Source organism: Megalops cyprinoides, chromosome 5 (assembly GCF_013368585.1).
Source record: "Megalops cyprinoides isolate fMegCyp1 chromosome 5, fMegCyp1.pri, whole genome shotgun sequence".
Taxonomy (NCBI): domain Eukaryota; kingdom Metazoa; phylum Chordata; class Actinopteri; order Elopiformes; family Megalopidae; genus Megalops; species Megalops cyprinoides.
The window spans coordinates 10356381-10372161 of record NC_050587.1 but is presented as its reverse complement, the minus strand read 5'-3'; the positions used below and the strand labels follow the sequence as shown (position 1 = coordinate 10372161).

Here is a 15781-nt window from a genome sequence, read left to right as displayed (position 1 = left end):
ACATCATTTTGAAATTATTATTCATTACGGGTCCCCCCGTTCGCTGTACGCAGGAAGTGCGGGCCTCTATCGCTCTCAATCAGTGCCCGTGTAGACCGGCCCGCATGATTGGTCTGCTATGTGTTCACTTCATTTTTCACACGTTAGGGGATTCGGAAAATTCATTTTTATTCCCATTTTAGAAATTATTGAACAAATCACTTTACACCAGAACCGCAGGCCAATTGGACATCAGATCGGAATATCAAACCAGCTACACATTCAGCCCATTTAAAGATAGTTATCGATACATATTTTGTGATTGTCTACATTTATGTGTATTTTATGATTTGCTGGAGACACAAGGACAGTATTTTCCTTAATACTTAATACTGTTCAAAGTATCCAGTATTGTCAGTGAAAAATTGTGACCGCTTGAACATATATATATATATACAAGCCTTGTAGTCCAAAAGGAGATCAGTACCTCAGGCTTCATAATCCAGACCCCATGATTCTTGAAAAAAGACACCATTAGCTAACTGTGCAAAAGATCTACGCCCCTCACTTAGGACCTAACTGACCTCCAGGGGGTGATGCCACTGCCTGAAACAGATTTATGCAGGCAGAAATTGTTTGCCTTTAGATTTTCTTTACTAAAAATGCCTATTGCATGCTTCAGTGTTATTGATATTAGCTGTTATGCTGTTATGTTTGTAATATGTCAAAAATGTCATCATTCTTGCACAGCACAAGATTCTTTATCTTTGCACTTAAGAACTCTGTGGCAAAACGTAAGCCCTGCTTAATAACTAGATTAATTTTAGTTGGTATGTAAATGCCCCTGGCTAATGTTTTTGTTGACAAAAGGGCTGTCAATCAACAAATTGCTGATTCTCAATGGTTTACTGACAAAACTACTGATGAAATTAACTGTACATACCTACCTTTATTCACTGTAAGCCGAAGATCCTTTTTTAGGACAAACGGCATTTTTTTTCACGTGAGTCCGTCGTGAGCGTACCCTCAGACCTTGTTGTACAGATTTCTGAACGGGTCAGCGGGAAAGGGGTTAATCATTCAACAATATTCGATCCTCGGCTGTCAAGGTCACCGAACGTGCAGCGAGACCCGCCATGGTTGCGACAGACACGCCCTCTCACGAAGCCGTTCCCGGTTATGCGCTGCTGCCTGCGCACGCGGAATCATTCTATGGCTTTTTAATGGTTTTCCGTCCTGCGCCCGGGCATCTGTTTTCGGCGCGCATGTGTTAGCAACAGCGCTGCTCATCTGTCCTAACCCCTTCCTATGGCCCCTGCCTGTAATGTCATTAATTTGCACTTCCTGTCCTCCAGATCAGTGAATTACCAGGGATTAGGTGCGCCGGGAAGGGGTAGCAGCCAGCGCCGAGCGGCACTTCACTTACAAAACCTCAGAGGGGAAAAAGGAAAAAATGGGGAGGGGGGGGGGGGGGGGGGGGGGGGGGGGAAGGAAAGTTGTGTGAATGTGTGTCCATTTTTTTCCCCCATTTTAACTGAGCTGTTTTCCCCTCCCCTTTGACTGCAGGGGCGTTTGATTTCCACCTCACACCAGAGATGGAGTGAAGTTCTTTCGTTTACCGGACAAGCTCAACGTCCAGGCGATGCTGGCAGAGCACTCTGTTAGCTTATAAACTACTTCTCGAAAAAAAAAAAATCTAAACAATTTGGCTGCGTGCACATGCTAGATGAGACCGTCAGCAAATTATGTGCAGAGGCATTTTTTTAGGCGAACCGTGTCCTAGGTGTTCTAATCGCCGTACTCGCGCCTGTGTCGGAAAAACAAATATTTGTTGCCGAAGCTGCAGGCCCGGAGCAGCGTGTTTATTACCCTAACGCTAATGCAGAATCCAGAAAGTGCACCTGCAAGGTGGTGGGCGTCTGAACCAGACTGGCCTGGAAAGCAGTCTGAGGTGGAGGGGGGTGTCTGGGGACAGGGAGTGTGACAGAGAGACTGCATTGTAAACACTGCGTGTCCTGCTGGCTTGCAAGAATGGCCAAGGAGGAATGGCAATCTCTCCAAAATGTCCCTCCATTTGAATAAAGAGAGCACGGGTTTTAGAAATCCGTGTTTTCCTCTCTCTGGCTGTGTTGCTTCCATATTTTGTAAGTGCAGGTTCCTCTTTGTGATGAGAGATGTCTTTTTCCAGCCTGACCTCAAAGAGCCTGTTCCTGTGTTATGCACTCATAAAACTAGACTGAAATGCATGGGTTTGGGGGTGTGTGTGTGTGTTTGTTTGTTGAGTCTGAGAAAGAGACAATGTGTAATCACAAAATGTGCTTGCATGTAAATACTTGGCGGAAGAGGTGAAGAGCCCCAGTGAAATCAATTGTTATATTTTGTTGGTTGATGATTGCAGGAAAGAATGGCTTGAACTGAATTTTGAAATCAAAAAAATAGATGACATCATTAGTTAGGTGAATCTGTATTTGTGTTTGTGTGCATGTGCATGTGTGTGTTTTCTTACCCTGCTTTAATTCAGAGAGCTCTTTGAGACAGGTGAAAGAGTTCAAACAGAATGCAGCATCCCTCTTTCAGGGTAAAGCCCCTACACATGCTGTGCCGTGAGCAGTAACAGCAAGTCTTCAGAATTCCTCTGATGTACACTCATTTCCCATGAGTTACAACTGATTACATCTGCCTAAGGTTCAGAGCGTAGAGAGCCATAAAGGGTGGGCACGTGTGTGTGTGTGTGTGTGTGTGTGTGCGTGTGTGTGTGTGTGTGTGTGTGTGTGCGTGCGTGTGCGCGTGTGTGTGTGTGTGTGTGTCAGTGTTGCACAGCTGGGGCTTTTTCAACTTAAGCACAGTAGAATCAGAGATTGATTGAAGTTCAGATGACCATTTATGAGTGAAATACAGAATGCTGGAGTGTGGCGGCCACGGCTAGTGCATATTGTGGCTGCTGTGTTCACTAGTACTCAGTGTGGGATCTTTGCAACATGTTTGCATTGTTCTGTCAGTAGAATTTGTCACGCATCAGCGCTCGGGCCAGAATCCATAAGAATTTCTCAATGAACATCGCAGAAATATAACTGCAGTGATTCATTCTTTATCAGCCTGATAAGGTTCTGACATTATGAGCATGTAAGAAATACAAATAAATATATTGTCAATGTAGGGCCATTTTTGTACTGTTATTATGACAAGCATTTGCTTCACTTGTTGTCATTTTTTTTATGTATTCATTTGTGATGTAGGATGCGTAGAACAGCATACCCGTGTACAGTGCCCCATTTCAGAACAAAAGCCAATCGGATGTCAGGGGATTGAAACTGCCACTTGTACCGTGATTTTCTACACCTCGTCTGTCCCTGCGGAAAGTCGTACATAGCGCAGCAAATGTGGAAATAAATGCATATCTCCGGCGATATGTGCCCAAATTGTCCTTTTTGTTTGTGTGTAATGGATTCCCGTAGGCAGGCCTGAGGCCCATTGTTCCTAGGTTGCCAAACTATGATGTTGAGTGAGAGGAGGCATGGGCGCTGTGATGAATGACCACGGTGACCACTGAGATGAATGTCCTCTCAGGCCTGTTTGGAAATTGTAGCGGCGATAAGATCGTCTTTGCCCTTTTCCTTGCAAGAAAGGTATCATGCACTCACTCTGACCCTATCTCAGCTGTGAACGTTATAGCTCCGTCTGCTGAAGGATTTCTGCGTTAGATCTCAGTGATGCCAGCTTGTACAGGCGCGTCCAAAAAATGCTGTGCAGTGGAAATTGAGAGAACAAAGGATGCGAAAGCTAAATATTGTATTGACTGTTCCTTCTGCTCTTGTCCCACACAGGTAAAGCGGAGAGAGCAGCCTACACATACGGAAGGGAGTCCAATTTACACGGGTGTCATCAGGTAAGCAAAGACTTAACAGCACAGGCTGCGCCCTTCAAGTTACGAGAAACCGTGAAAGCATGAACTGGGTTTTTTAAGTTTGTTGTGGATTATCATCTTGGTAAAAGTGTCCGAAACAGGGGAGTGTTTACGCTTTCCACTGGACTGTTTTCGCAGGCCTAAGATTGTGTAACGCTTCCCTGACATTTGTGAGATTAAAAGCTGTTAACTAAAATTTACGCTCAGGCTGGAGTTTGAAGGCTCTGAAGGCTCGTGTGCCTCCACTCCAGCTTTTTGCGAGTGTGGAAGTTTCAGGTGAGGCTCGTGGGCCAGCCTAGGCAGAACAGACAGCCGCTTTCAGACGGGCCCGGCAACCAGCGCAGAGGAGTCCACGAATGAGACGTACAAGCGCGTAGAGTGCGGCCGAGGTTACAGTGTGTGTAAAAGGTGACGGCTGACAGCTGTTCCACCACAGAGGGCCCAGAAACGCCCAGGCCCTGACTCTGTTTGTGGAGGCCCAGGCCAGAGCCAGAAAGTCGCGTCAGAGGGTGCCTAGGCACACAATTACTGAAGGATAGTGAGACGTCTTAACCCGGCTTGTAGATAATCAGCTTTTACACTCGACATTTTCTTAGCGGAAGAGATTTTGTTGCAAAGGTGACTCGTTGAACTCTTTTTTTGTTGTTTGGATGTCACGGCTTCAATCCCCATTCTTGAGTTTCTATGCAACAATTAAGTGCCAAAACTTTGCAGAAGGATGAAGTACATGAGTTACTTGAAATGTTTTCGTGAGAGTTTAGTTGTTTGAACTGTAACTAATTCAGAATGGCAGTGTTGATTGTACTTTGTGGTCAGATAGGTGACTTAATGGGCAAAATAAATTTCTGTTTCAGACTGATAATGAAGTGCAGTGTTACTGACAGTATCAATATTATTATGCTTTCTGACACAAGTTTGAGAATTTCTTCATTCATCTGTCACGTGTAACCTTACCAGTTACCTTCATAAAGCATTTCCTTTGGATTGCTGCAGATGTTAAAAAATATGGTGAGCTCAGAGAAAATTAAATATTTCACAAAACTTGCTCAGCATAATTATTTCTGTGTCCTGATAAATCATGATTTTTGTCCTTGTGAGACCTCAGTAATGCAGTATTATTGGCCATTTTGAACTACTCAGGTAATAAATTGATAATATTATAATTTTACATCTAGAAATTACACAACCAAAATTAATTCTTCAAAGAAAAACATGTAGTGTTTTGAATATCACTAAGACTGAAATAATTTGTTCAGTGGGATGGTTTCTGTTATTGTGTAGGAAGAAAATGGCAAGTATTAATTGTCATTAAAACCATGCTAAAAAGATTAGGCTAAGTAAATTTACAAATTATATAAAGTGCACAAGATTAAATCATCCTCCTGCATTTTAACAAGAAAACGTGTTTTGGTAATTTTCTTATTAGAACTTCATGGCTGAGAATTAGATGTAGGTATGCTATCAATAATGCATGCAATTTGAATTCAGAAGATCATAATGTGAAAACAGGAGATCAGTTACTAAACGGCAGCAAGAATAACAATTTTGGCTAACTACTTAATAGTTTTAATATGTCCAGACTCATTTCCATATGTTGAACATTTAGATAGCTAGCCTGCTAAAAACACTGTAAAAAAGACCACATTCTAGCCACATTTCAGTTAACTATTATAATCTGTCTTCAGTTTCGCTAATATTCTCACAGGAACATTATGGTACAAAGCCAGCGTTGATTCTGTAGGGTTTCCCACCTTAGAATGCCTTTCACAAGTAAACTGTAGCAGCTATAAAACCTTTTCGGGACAGGTGCATCTATTTTGGTAAAAGTTATCGACTGTGTAGCAACCACTGATAGTCACAAGGTGCTTCCACACTGAAGCTGTAAGTAATCATGTACTGTGTTTACAGACGCATGTAAATGACGGACAGAAGTGGCCATGACTAGGGCTGTCGTTTCAAACATATGTCCAAGATCACAGCAGCTACAGGAATCTCCAGTGTGGCCTATTACGGTTGCAGTGGGCCTCAGAGTTAATGCCTTGTGGGGGTGTTGTGCTGAAAACAAATGTGGGTGTTTTAACTTGAACTGAGCTGTGTGAACATTAATAGTAACAACATGTATGTTATTTTTTTGATAGCAAATGTTGCTTTAACGTGTTCTGTGTAAAAGGTAAACACGCTAGGATTATTGTCCTAATCAAGGCATTTTATATAAGGCTCGTTCAGAGGAAAACAGGTTCCCTTTGTTTAGTCACCATTCGAATTCAACCTCATATCCTGTCTCAGTGCACTTAATAATCATGGTGAGTGTTTTACAGCTGTAGTTTTAGTAAAGAATTATGTTTTTTTGCCTGTTTTACATACTGTCATCTGGTGGTTCAGACTGAGTGGCTCTGGTGTGGTCGAAACGCAGCTTTGGATTTGAAACGGAATTCAGCGTTAAGGCTGGAAACTTTTACCCCCCCCCCCACGCACGACAAAAACGTTGTGCGATTTTTTTTTTTTTTTTGGCTTCCCATTTTTGAGATGATGTCTGAAGGCCAAGGGGTCTTGTCATTTATGAAAAATTATCTCGCTTTGAAATTAATCTTTTTTGACAGGCGACATGACAAAGCCGTCAAAAAGGAGACGGGTTCGCATGATTGACAACAATAAGGGGTATGTCTAAGGCACGAGAGAAAAAATAAAAAAACCGCCGCTGCCGTGCAGCTGAAATTCCGCGGGGAATTCCGGAGGCTTAGATGGTTCTCCGGAGTAAATCCCCGTACTTTCACTACGCCGTGTCCTTCAGCTTGGCTCCCCGTCCGCGCCGCTGTGTTCCAGTTACAGTGATCCGGGATCCAAATTGTTTCGCAGAGTGTTTAGCGCCCGCGCTCGTCTTTCATGCCTTGCGACACCAATAGTACACAACGCTTGCGGCTTATTTTCTCCCTGTCGCTGGGCTTCAAACGGCATTAAACGTCCCTCCGTGCTACCTTGTGAGACTTTACACTTTACTGTAACAGCTCCTGTTTGTGTTTCCTATTAAAGTTCTCCTCCTTTCTGTGTATAAATATGATAATGTCTCATTTACTTTTGAATTTTGTCAGAAATTGTCTCTTTTTTTTTTTTTACTTCCCCTTAAGTACAACTCCTGTGTCCTTCAGCCTTGCCCTCTGTTCTACATGTTTGATATAGACTAGTGATGCATGCATTCCTCGTATTGGACGTATCTGTCCTCACCCTTAGGTCCGACATCTGGCATATGTTGGTTAGAGGGAATTCACCATGAGCTTTGCATTTTGTGAAAAGCACGGCTTCTTGAAGCATGTTATTCAGTGCTAAAAAGTTGCCCACTTAGCCCAGTGCTTGAAGCGCTAGTTCCTCTGAAGTTCAGATTTATCTTTGCGGGTGCTTGACCTCCTCCTGACCTTGAGGAGATCCTCTTGACCGTAGCACTTCGCACGCGAGGCCGCGACTCTCTGAGTCCCGGTCAGGGAGGAGGGGACCCCGCAGTCCGAAGAGGCTCGGTCAGAATTTGACGTCGCCGAGGTTACAGGGCAGCGGGGGGAGGGGCCGGGGAGGTCTAATCCTCCCCGAAAAAATCAAAGCTGCCAAAAGCAGGAATTATGCATCAAGGTGGCGCGGCGCGGCGAGCTGATCCCTTTCAAACGGTCGGACGTCTGGGAAAGCGGCGTGGCCACGCAGGCCACGGGACCCAGCCGAGGAGAAAACCAGCCCCGTTTCCACAAGAAAAACCCACCCGCCTTCCACCTCCGGCCCCTTTGCTTCAGACAGCCTCTGAATATTATTCAGAAATACTAAGTCTGATTGGATCAGTTATCACACTATTGTTTTTTTTTTTTTCTTTTCCCTTTTTTGTATTTTGAGTTGCACATTTGACTCGCCGTGATAGTCATCGCAGATAGCCGTCGTTGTGCCTCTTGGTCAGCGTGAAAAACCAGTGGCGACGCACAATGCTTTATTGTTCGTTTTGCCCATGGATTGTTTTTGGCCCGAGGCCAAGGCCAGGCGACGGCCGCGCGAATGTGTGGGGGGAACCGCCCGCGCGAGCGAGAAACGCAGCTCGGGAAAGCGGAGGAAAAATACACGCAGCAAGCATGCGCGCGCGCGTCGCCCCTCCGAAAACACGCCCGCTGCTCCCTTGCCGGCCTGACCCGCCGTTGCTGTCGTTTGCGAGACCGTGGCCTTTAAAACAGCATCTCCCCTCTCCCAACACCCCCCCCCCCCCCCCCCCCCCCCACAGCGCCGATAAAATGGCCGAGGTTCATTTTCGGACTCGGAAACGCGGCTCGCGGTCTGATTTTCCCCGCAGCAGCTGACCCGATGCACAAGATCCGCGCGCGAGAACAGCGTGTTAAGTTTGGGACCTTGATTTATTAGAGATCGCGGTGAGATTCGGTTTCATTCAAGCCTCGGAATAGCAGAGGAAGCCTTGGCTGCGGCTGCCGTGTTGTGTTCTCCGTCTCCCCGTCGCTGAGTTGGCAGGGGCTGCGTTTTTCAGGTTTTGGCAGGTACTCTCAGTTGACGTTGTCCTGTTCTGGTTTTTTTTTTTTTTGTTTAATTCCTGTGTCATTTAGGGAGAGCTGTCTCGAAGTGTTTTAAATCCAAGCATCTCAATTTGTTTCTTTTTTTTTTGTCCATTGTGTTTTCTGTCACTGTTTTTTGACAAACAAAATGTCACAAAGAGCCATTTGCAAAAAAAAAAAAAAAAAAGTTCTAATCCTCGTCTGTGTTCTGAGTCACTTCCAATCTCAACAAACAAACAAGTTGGGGATCAGCTTTAAAAAGCAGCAAAGGAACATAATTTATCACCAAACCTCATGGGGGGGTGCACGCACGCGCACAGACACGCGCAAGTATGCACACACTGTACAGAATTTCTGCAGATCTAAGTTAACCTGTCTAGACTGGGCTACAGTTGATTGAATAAACAAAAATGGCAACATACTGTTTTGAGGGAGAATGCATTAAGTAAATATACAACACATAATGTTGTGCTGTATTGTGTAATACATACACAGCTGGTATTTAAATTCTTTGAAGCGGAGTAGGTTCAAGGACAAAATTCAGAGAAACTACTAGATGAGATTACTAGAAACAGCTAGATTTTCTGTTAATTCAAAACTTCAAACCTGCCAAGACTACAAATTAGTCTTTTTGTTTTGTTGTTAATGTGTGGTTCCAGTGTACAGTTAGTGATTTTCCTCGAATTCCAGCAAGATAATAGTCCCCGTTTAAAACTTTGTGCACTTGTTTGTTTTATGTTTTAAGTCCTTTCCGTTGTGGAAAATTTGTGTTTATCTCCTCTCTCCACTACTACCTCTAAAACCTGAGCTTTGATTCTTTCTGTTCCATTGTCCAAATTAAAGTGAAGCGATAAGACAAAGTGATTGTGTGTATGAATTAGTCATCCATCAGAGAGATGGTCATTTGGAATGCACCGCAGCCATGAAGCCCTCTTCCTAATGTGGATTAGCATTAACCCCATCGTGCACAGGGGTGACAAATACATCTGAGATAGTGTTACTTTACTCTAAACTTTAAAAAGGACATTTTCCGATGAGTATCAGTGGAACATTGATGTTTTATCTTTGAAACCATATTTTTTTTTGGCAGCGTTAACTTAGTAAGTTAATTATGTGAAATACTGAGTTTGAATTATACTGGAATTTCGGCAAATCAGGCTAAACGGAACAGCTCTCGCGGTTTCTGAGTGTTTTAACATGGAGTCGAACATTTTAACACCCAGCTGAGCAGGTGCCTCGGCTCACTGCGGCCGAAGCTGATGAGCACCCTCGTTCCTTGCGGTCCCGCGAGGCTACTTCTGGGGTCTGCTGGCTTCCGCCCACCTCCCCGCGCAACGCCGCCACCGCGGCTATGGCGTCAGCTAACGCGGCATTTTCCGCTCCGCTGCTCTGAGGCAGCGCGGGCCACCCCCCAACCCCCCCCCCCCTTTCCCAGAACGTCGCATTATCAACCTGAGCGCACCTCCGCTCCCCCCTCAGCCGGGGGCCCGGCAGCGGGTACCGCGGGCAATTTGCCGCCGACGCCACATGGGCAGGATTTGGAAAGTTTCTGCCCTTCTTTTCAGCTTTCATTAACAGGCCCCTTCTTTGTAATCAGCGAGTTGGCAAGACTCGGCTGCCGCGCGCCTCTCTCGGGGACCGCGCCTGGGCTGATCAAACATTCATGGGCTGGCTGTCCTGGCTGCCATACCTTCCACTTTTCTTTTTTTACCAAATCAATATTTTATTAGGGCCTCTACACCTGCTTTGATATCTTAATATAGCATTACAGGGGCCGCTTACAGGTTTTTTTTTTCCCTTTTTTTAATCTGCGCTTCCTGATATCTCAGGACCGGATTGTGATATGTCACGCCGTCTCTGAGAGGGACAGAGACCAAACAAAGGTGTAATGGGAGGCCGAGCGTACCACCCTCACCAGCTCCCTAAAAAATTCCTGCCCCGGCGATTCCCGTCTTCGACAAGAAACAGCAAAGCCTCGTGTTTTTCGCTTGTTCTGTTTGGCTTACAGAAGTCCGTTAAATTTTTAACAGCGAAAGACAGCGCATAAACCACAGGTCTGTAAACTTGTGAAGAGAGAAAAGGTGTCGGCCTGGCGTGTGAACGCGCAGCGTGCACTTTGATGTGAAGAGGCCTGCTCGCATGCTAAAGGGTAGGCGTTGTGTACTTTTTTTTTTTTTTGGACCCGAGTCAACAATGGAGACATTTACAGCCGCTGCGCTGCGGTGGAAACATCCCAGGAATGCGATTGTCAGTGAGGGGGCTCGCGATGGTCGCCTCTCGTCTTTCGCTCCCAACCTCAAAGTCCTCCGTTCCCGTGTGGGGGCCTGTTGCCTTGGATCTGGTTACCGGGAGGGGGGGGGTCAAGGCGAAGGGCGATGGGGACAAGCTGGGGGGGGGGGGGACACGCTCTGCAACGTCCTGTTGTCCACGACTGCCAGTGCCCGTTGGCCTCTCCTCCCGGTCCGAGCGAGGATGGTTCTCATTGGCTCTCGCTCTGGGCCAATGGGGTCGAAGGAGGAAGTGACAGGCCCACTTGGCGCTGGTGCCTTTAAACGTCATGTTCGCGATGAGCGAGGCCTTTGTGTTTACCACAGCCGCTTGTGGCCTGAACCTTTACACTGAACCTCACTGTAGAATAAGGGCCATGGACACTAATGACTGTAATCTAAGGAAATTGAAAAAACTAATGGGGACATGTTTGGTTAGATACACAAGTCAGCTGTCACATGCGTCCTTTTTAATTCTCAGACAGTGAACAAAATGTAGTGAAACCTGAAGAAAATGTTGGATTTAGAATGAGCTTTTTTTGTTCTGTCTTTATTCTGAATATAGTAACCGCTCCTATTTCAGTGAGTTAGTTTGGTCAGACCATTTTAAAGAATACAATGATCACTCCTATTTCAGTAAGCTAGTTTGGTCAGATCATTTTAAAGAATATAATGACCACTCCTATTTCAGTAAGCTAGTTTGGTCAGACTATTAAGACACAATAGACTGACTACAGGGAAGGTTACAGCTCTTAAGTAAGCAAGGTCTGCACATGCTCAGTCTGACCTTTGTTGACAGCTGTTCCTCATAAAAAAGACACACAAAATTGTTTAGTATATAATATAGGGAGTAAGAAAAAGCCCTTCTTCAGGTTTGCGGAGCGTGTATGTTATTTCAGACAAACTCAATGAAATTACAACAAAACAAATGAGTTTGGTGTAATTATCTACAGTGCTATTTTTGCATGAAAGTGGTAGTTTACAGGTAACACTTCACAATTTTTTTGTTGTTGTTTAAATTGCTGTTTAAACGTGTTTGGCTGAGACGATACTGCATGACTTAGAGGCTTTCTTGTTTCACGCAACAGTGTTAATTGCCCTTTCTTTCATGTCGAAGTGTTAAAAGCTGTAGTGCAAAATGCCTGCGCGGAGCGCGAGGATGCGAGGTGGGGTTCTCGTGAACGTTTGAAGACGAGCCCGAAGGCCCCACTTCCTGGTTCACCTGCTGTTTTTCGGGAAGCGTCTCGCGATGAGGCTTCCCTCTTTCGCTCGGCGGCTAATTGGCGGTATCAGTCACACGGAGCGCCCCGGTGAACGCCCGGGCTCGCTCTCAACTGCTGTGGCGCGGTTGAGGAGAAAAACCCGCTTCTAGGACGGACCAAGTTGTTTTTTTAAGCGAGCCGGACAAACGCCGCCGCTCCCCTTTCCAGAGCACCTACTTGTATATAGGAAGCGTCTGCATTTTCAATCAGTGCGACGCTTTCGGGATGTGTGTGCGATTACGTTTTTTTGCAGTCACACACACAGAGGGCTGTCAAAATGACAGCGAGAAGGCGAAACACCCAGTGTATCGTCAGCCGCAAAACGGCGTGGTCGTGGACGCTTTTATTCAATATCCTGCATTTTTTACATTATTAATTTGTTTGTTTTATTTGGTTTGACACTCTGTGTTATTGTACAGTACACGAGAAGCTTTAAAATAGAGAATTCTGTCCTTATTCACGTTCTTATATACAGTAACAAATTCCCATATGGCATATAAGGTTAACAGACCAGCTATGCACAAATATGGAGTAATATCTATATTAAGACTGTAATAATTGGTCTAATTGTAGAACATATTGTTATTCAATATTGCAATCAGAAATGAAATATTACAGTAATTAAGTATTGCTTCATACCGAGTCTTGCCCACAATGATGCAATATGATCCTATTTTGTGTAAACCTTTTCGTTGCCCAACGTGCAGCGTGTGCCATCACCTACCAGCCTGAGCAGCCGGGGTCTGCTGGAAGTGACCGCGCTCCAGCTGCATTCTGAGGCCCTTCCCGGTGACGTATCAGACTGCAAGCTTGCCGCTTTCCTCACCGGCTGCGGGACGGCAGCTGCCGTCAGACAGAAACGGGCCCTTCGGCATGAGTAATACTCCGAACGGGCTGTAACCTGGGCGATAACCATTCATCTCCGAACGCTACGCCAGCGTCTGTGCTCTGTGTCGGCGCGGTCGTACCGGCGCCGACTGTGGCGGGCAGTCGTGGGGGGGGATTTCTGGGATCCGCTGTCAGGGCGACCGGGCTCCCTCCTTGAAGAGGACCAGAGAGTTTGGTGCAGGATTCAGACGTTTTGCACCCTGATGCCTTTTGTTAAATATTGCTTCCAGCACGATCGTTTCTCTGCATTATCGGAAAAGGCCTAATACTTTTTCTCCCTCACCATGCGCAGCATCTTGCATCATTTCCTTTAGGAAAAGTGAAGCAGACCCTAGCATGCAACTGGAAAAAAAAAATTCTCAACAAACATCTTCAAGAACCTCTAAATTTATTGGGTCCGTTTCCTGAAGTTGTTCGCGGTTGTATCAAAAGCAGTTTTATTGTGTAAGCACTGACATTTTCCCTGCTGAAAATTTTTAATCTCCTCCTGCAGATTGGTAGCACGTGAGGTGAGGTTAATAGATTTTTATTTAAGAAGTTGATGGTGACTGTAATTATTTCAAACTCAGTCATAATATTTCCGATAGCAAACTGAGCAAGTGTGTGGCAGCTGAGACCAGCTCAACAGCTTTGCACTTCTATAGGGCTGTTTTTTTTTCTTCTTCTTCTTTTTTTTTTTTGCTTTATTTATTTCAAGAACATGTGTGTGGTATGATGTTAATTTTCAACAGCTGTTTTCTAGTTTGAAGATCTACTGTATGCATTCCCGGGAGACGGCCTGTAATAATTTAGACACATCTGCCATCACAAATAGGCAGATTATTTTATTTTATTAATCATAATACTGGCTTATAACGTCTATTTGTTCTCTTGTCCATTTACTTGTGCGTGTGTGTGTGTGTGTGTGTGTGTGTGTGTGTATGTGTGCATGTGTGTGTGGTTCTCTTGTGTGTGGGTGAGTGGGTGTATGTGTGTGCATCGTGTGTGTGGGTGCATGCATGTACTGGTAGGCAGTATCTCATATATGTGGTTGTGTATGAGCATATTGTTTTATGCTATCTGTGACCAGTTACACATTTTTGATTCTGCCTTTTTTTTTTGCCTTATGCACCTCACAGACTGTCGGTACCGTGCTGTAGGTTAACCGTGATGACATTTACGGGGTTCCCAGGCCTGCTTGTAAAGCAGTCAGGTATCAGTGTTTCCTGATTCGGCGAATCCTAGGGAGATTAATGATAAAAGCGGCATAGATGCGCTTGCGTTAACCCTTTCCCCCCTTTAGATGTTGCTACATCAAACAGCAGGCTCCCCCTTTGCAGTGGGAACAGCTGTTTGCGGATGGGAAGCAGAGCCGAGCTGTCAGGATCTGTCTTTGAGGCCTGCTTTGTGGAGCTGTCACCCCGCCCACTCCCTCCCAAGCTCACCGGTGGCTCTGTCGCAAAAAAAAAAAAATTAAAAAAATAAATAAAAAGCCCCGCTCCTGAAGTGGCATGGCAGCGGACGCGCCCCAAAAAGCGCCCGAAATGCAAACATGCAGCCATTTTTTCAAAAAAAATTTAATTAACCGACACCTTTTTGCCCACCCTTTTTTTGGGTCCTGCCTCTTGTTTTGGTCTGTGATTTTTTTTTTCTCCACTGTCCACCGCTGCCCTGTTTTCTTGCCTGTTGGCTTGTCTCGGGGCAGTGCTGTTTGTGGAGAGGGGGGGGGGGGGGGTGGGGGGGCGGCCTCCCCCCACCTCACGAGGAGGAGAAGCTGCGCAGCTGCGTGCAGCTGCACGTCCGGCACAGGGCTTGGCTCTCCTACTCTCTCTTTCCAGCAGCTCTGCCTTCTCACGGCCCCGAAAACAGAGCTGCGCCGCTTTGGCCGGATAGAGCTTCCTTAAAAAGAGTTACCGGATCACTTCAGCGCGAGTCCGCTGGAAATCAGACTTTCTCGCGTGCCGCTGCGAAAACGGCAGACCTGACAGAGCGTTCCGCGCCCGGGCGGAGACGTTCGCAGACACTGCGGCCACGCTGCCGCCTCGCAGCTTCGTCCTCTCTTCTCTCCCTCCCGCGTTTGGATCGGGCCGAAGGTGCGACCCGCTCCTGGGGAGGAGGTTCCTTCAGGCCGCTGCTCTCCCGAAAAGAGCGTGTTTATCCGGGGTCAGGCGCTTGACGTGAACCTCTCCAGTTTCATGTCGTTACCTCTAGGAAGCGCGGGGGGGGGGGGGCTGTTTTTTAGGTGGGGGTAGGGGGAGTGGGGGAGGGAGGATGCAGGTCGCAGCATGCTGGTCCGTGTCATGCTTCTCCGAGCCGGTGACTCAGTCGGTATGGTGGATTTGGGGGTTTGCGCTGCGGTTTGGTGTGCGCACGCGATCCCTTGAACACGCTGCCCCCCACACTGGCAGGGTAAAGTGGATGAATGTACCGTAGTATCTCTGCGGTGAATCAGAAAGATTTTTGATAGATTACGCCCTAGGAGCTGAGATATAAGATGTGGGCGGGCGGTAGCCACCTGGCTGCAGGGACCACCTGACTGTGTGAATAAAAATAGTTTTTGTGCACCGCGCAAGCAGCCTTTTAATTATCTGGTTTCACTTCACTATCGAGCTGAATCCAACAGTAACTTGACTGTGTTGCTGGTGTAAAGACAATGTGTGAACGTTGCTCTGTGGCACTTTATAATGGGTTAAACACTGTGTGGTTTCTTGGGTTTAGACAGCCAGTCTAAAGTGTAAGTATAGCCTTATCACCACTTTATGTCATGGCTAGCTGTGGATAGCAGCTAATTCTCATAATAATCTTTTTTGTTGTTGTTGTCAGTATTATAACCGGGAACACAATATCTGAATAATATTTTAATGAGAGTGTGGCATGGCTATTTGATGAGTTAGTTTCAGTCCTGCAGTTGTATCATTTGTCACTACAAACGACTGACTCCTTAGGCGTAATGAAGTGTCTGATTTTTTTCTT

General features: G+C 45.9%; 1 protein-coding gene across 14 annotated transcripts in view; it reads left to right on the top strand.

The window, feature by feature from the left end:
* Positions 1-15781, top strand: part of tcf4 (transcription factor 4) — a 157234-nt gene that overhangs the window by 69696 nt on the left and 71757 nt on the right. For 13 of the 14 annotated variants that reach the window (XM_036528642.1, XM_036528627.1, XM_036528629.1 and 10 more), the window contains one exon: positions 3804-3865. In XM_036528642.1, the coding sequence (XP_036384535.1) occupies positions 3804-3865 (62 nt within the window). Of the gene's footprint in view, positions 1-3803; positions 3866-8292; positions 8398-15781 lie in introns of those variants that run through there. The other variant, XM_036528636.1, reaches the window with a different exon arrangement.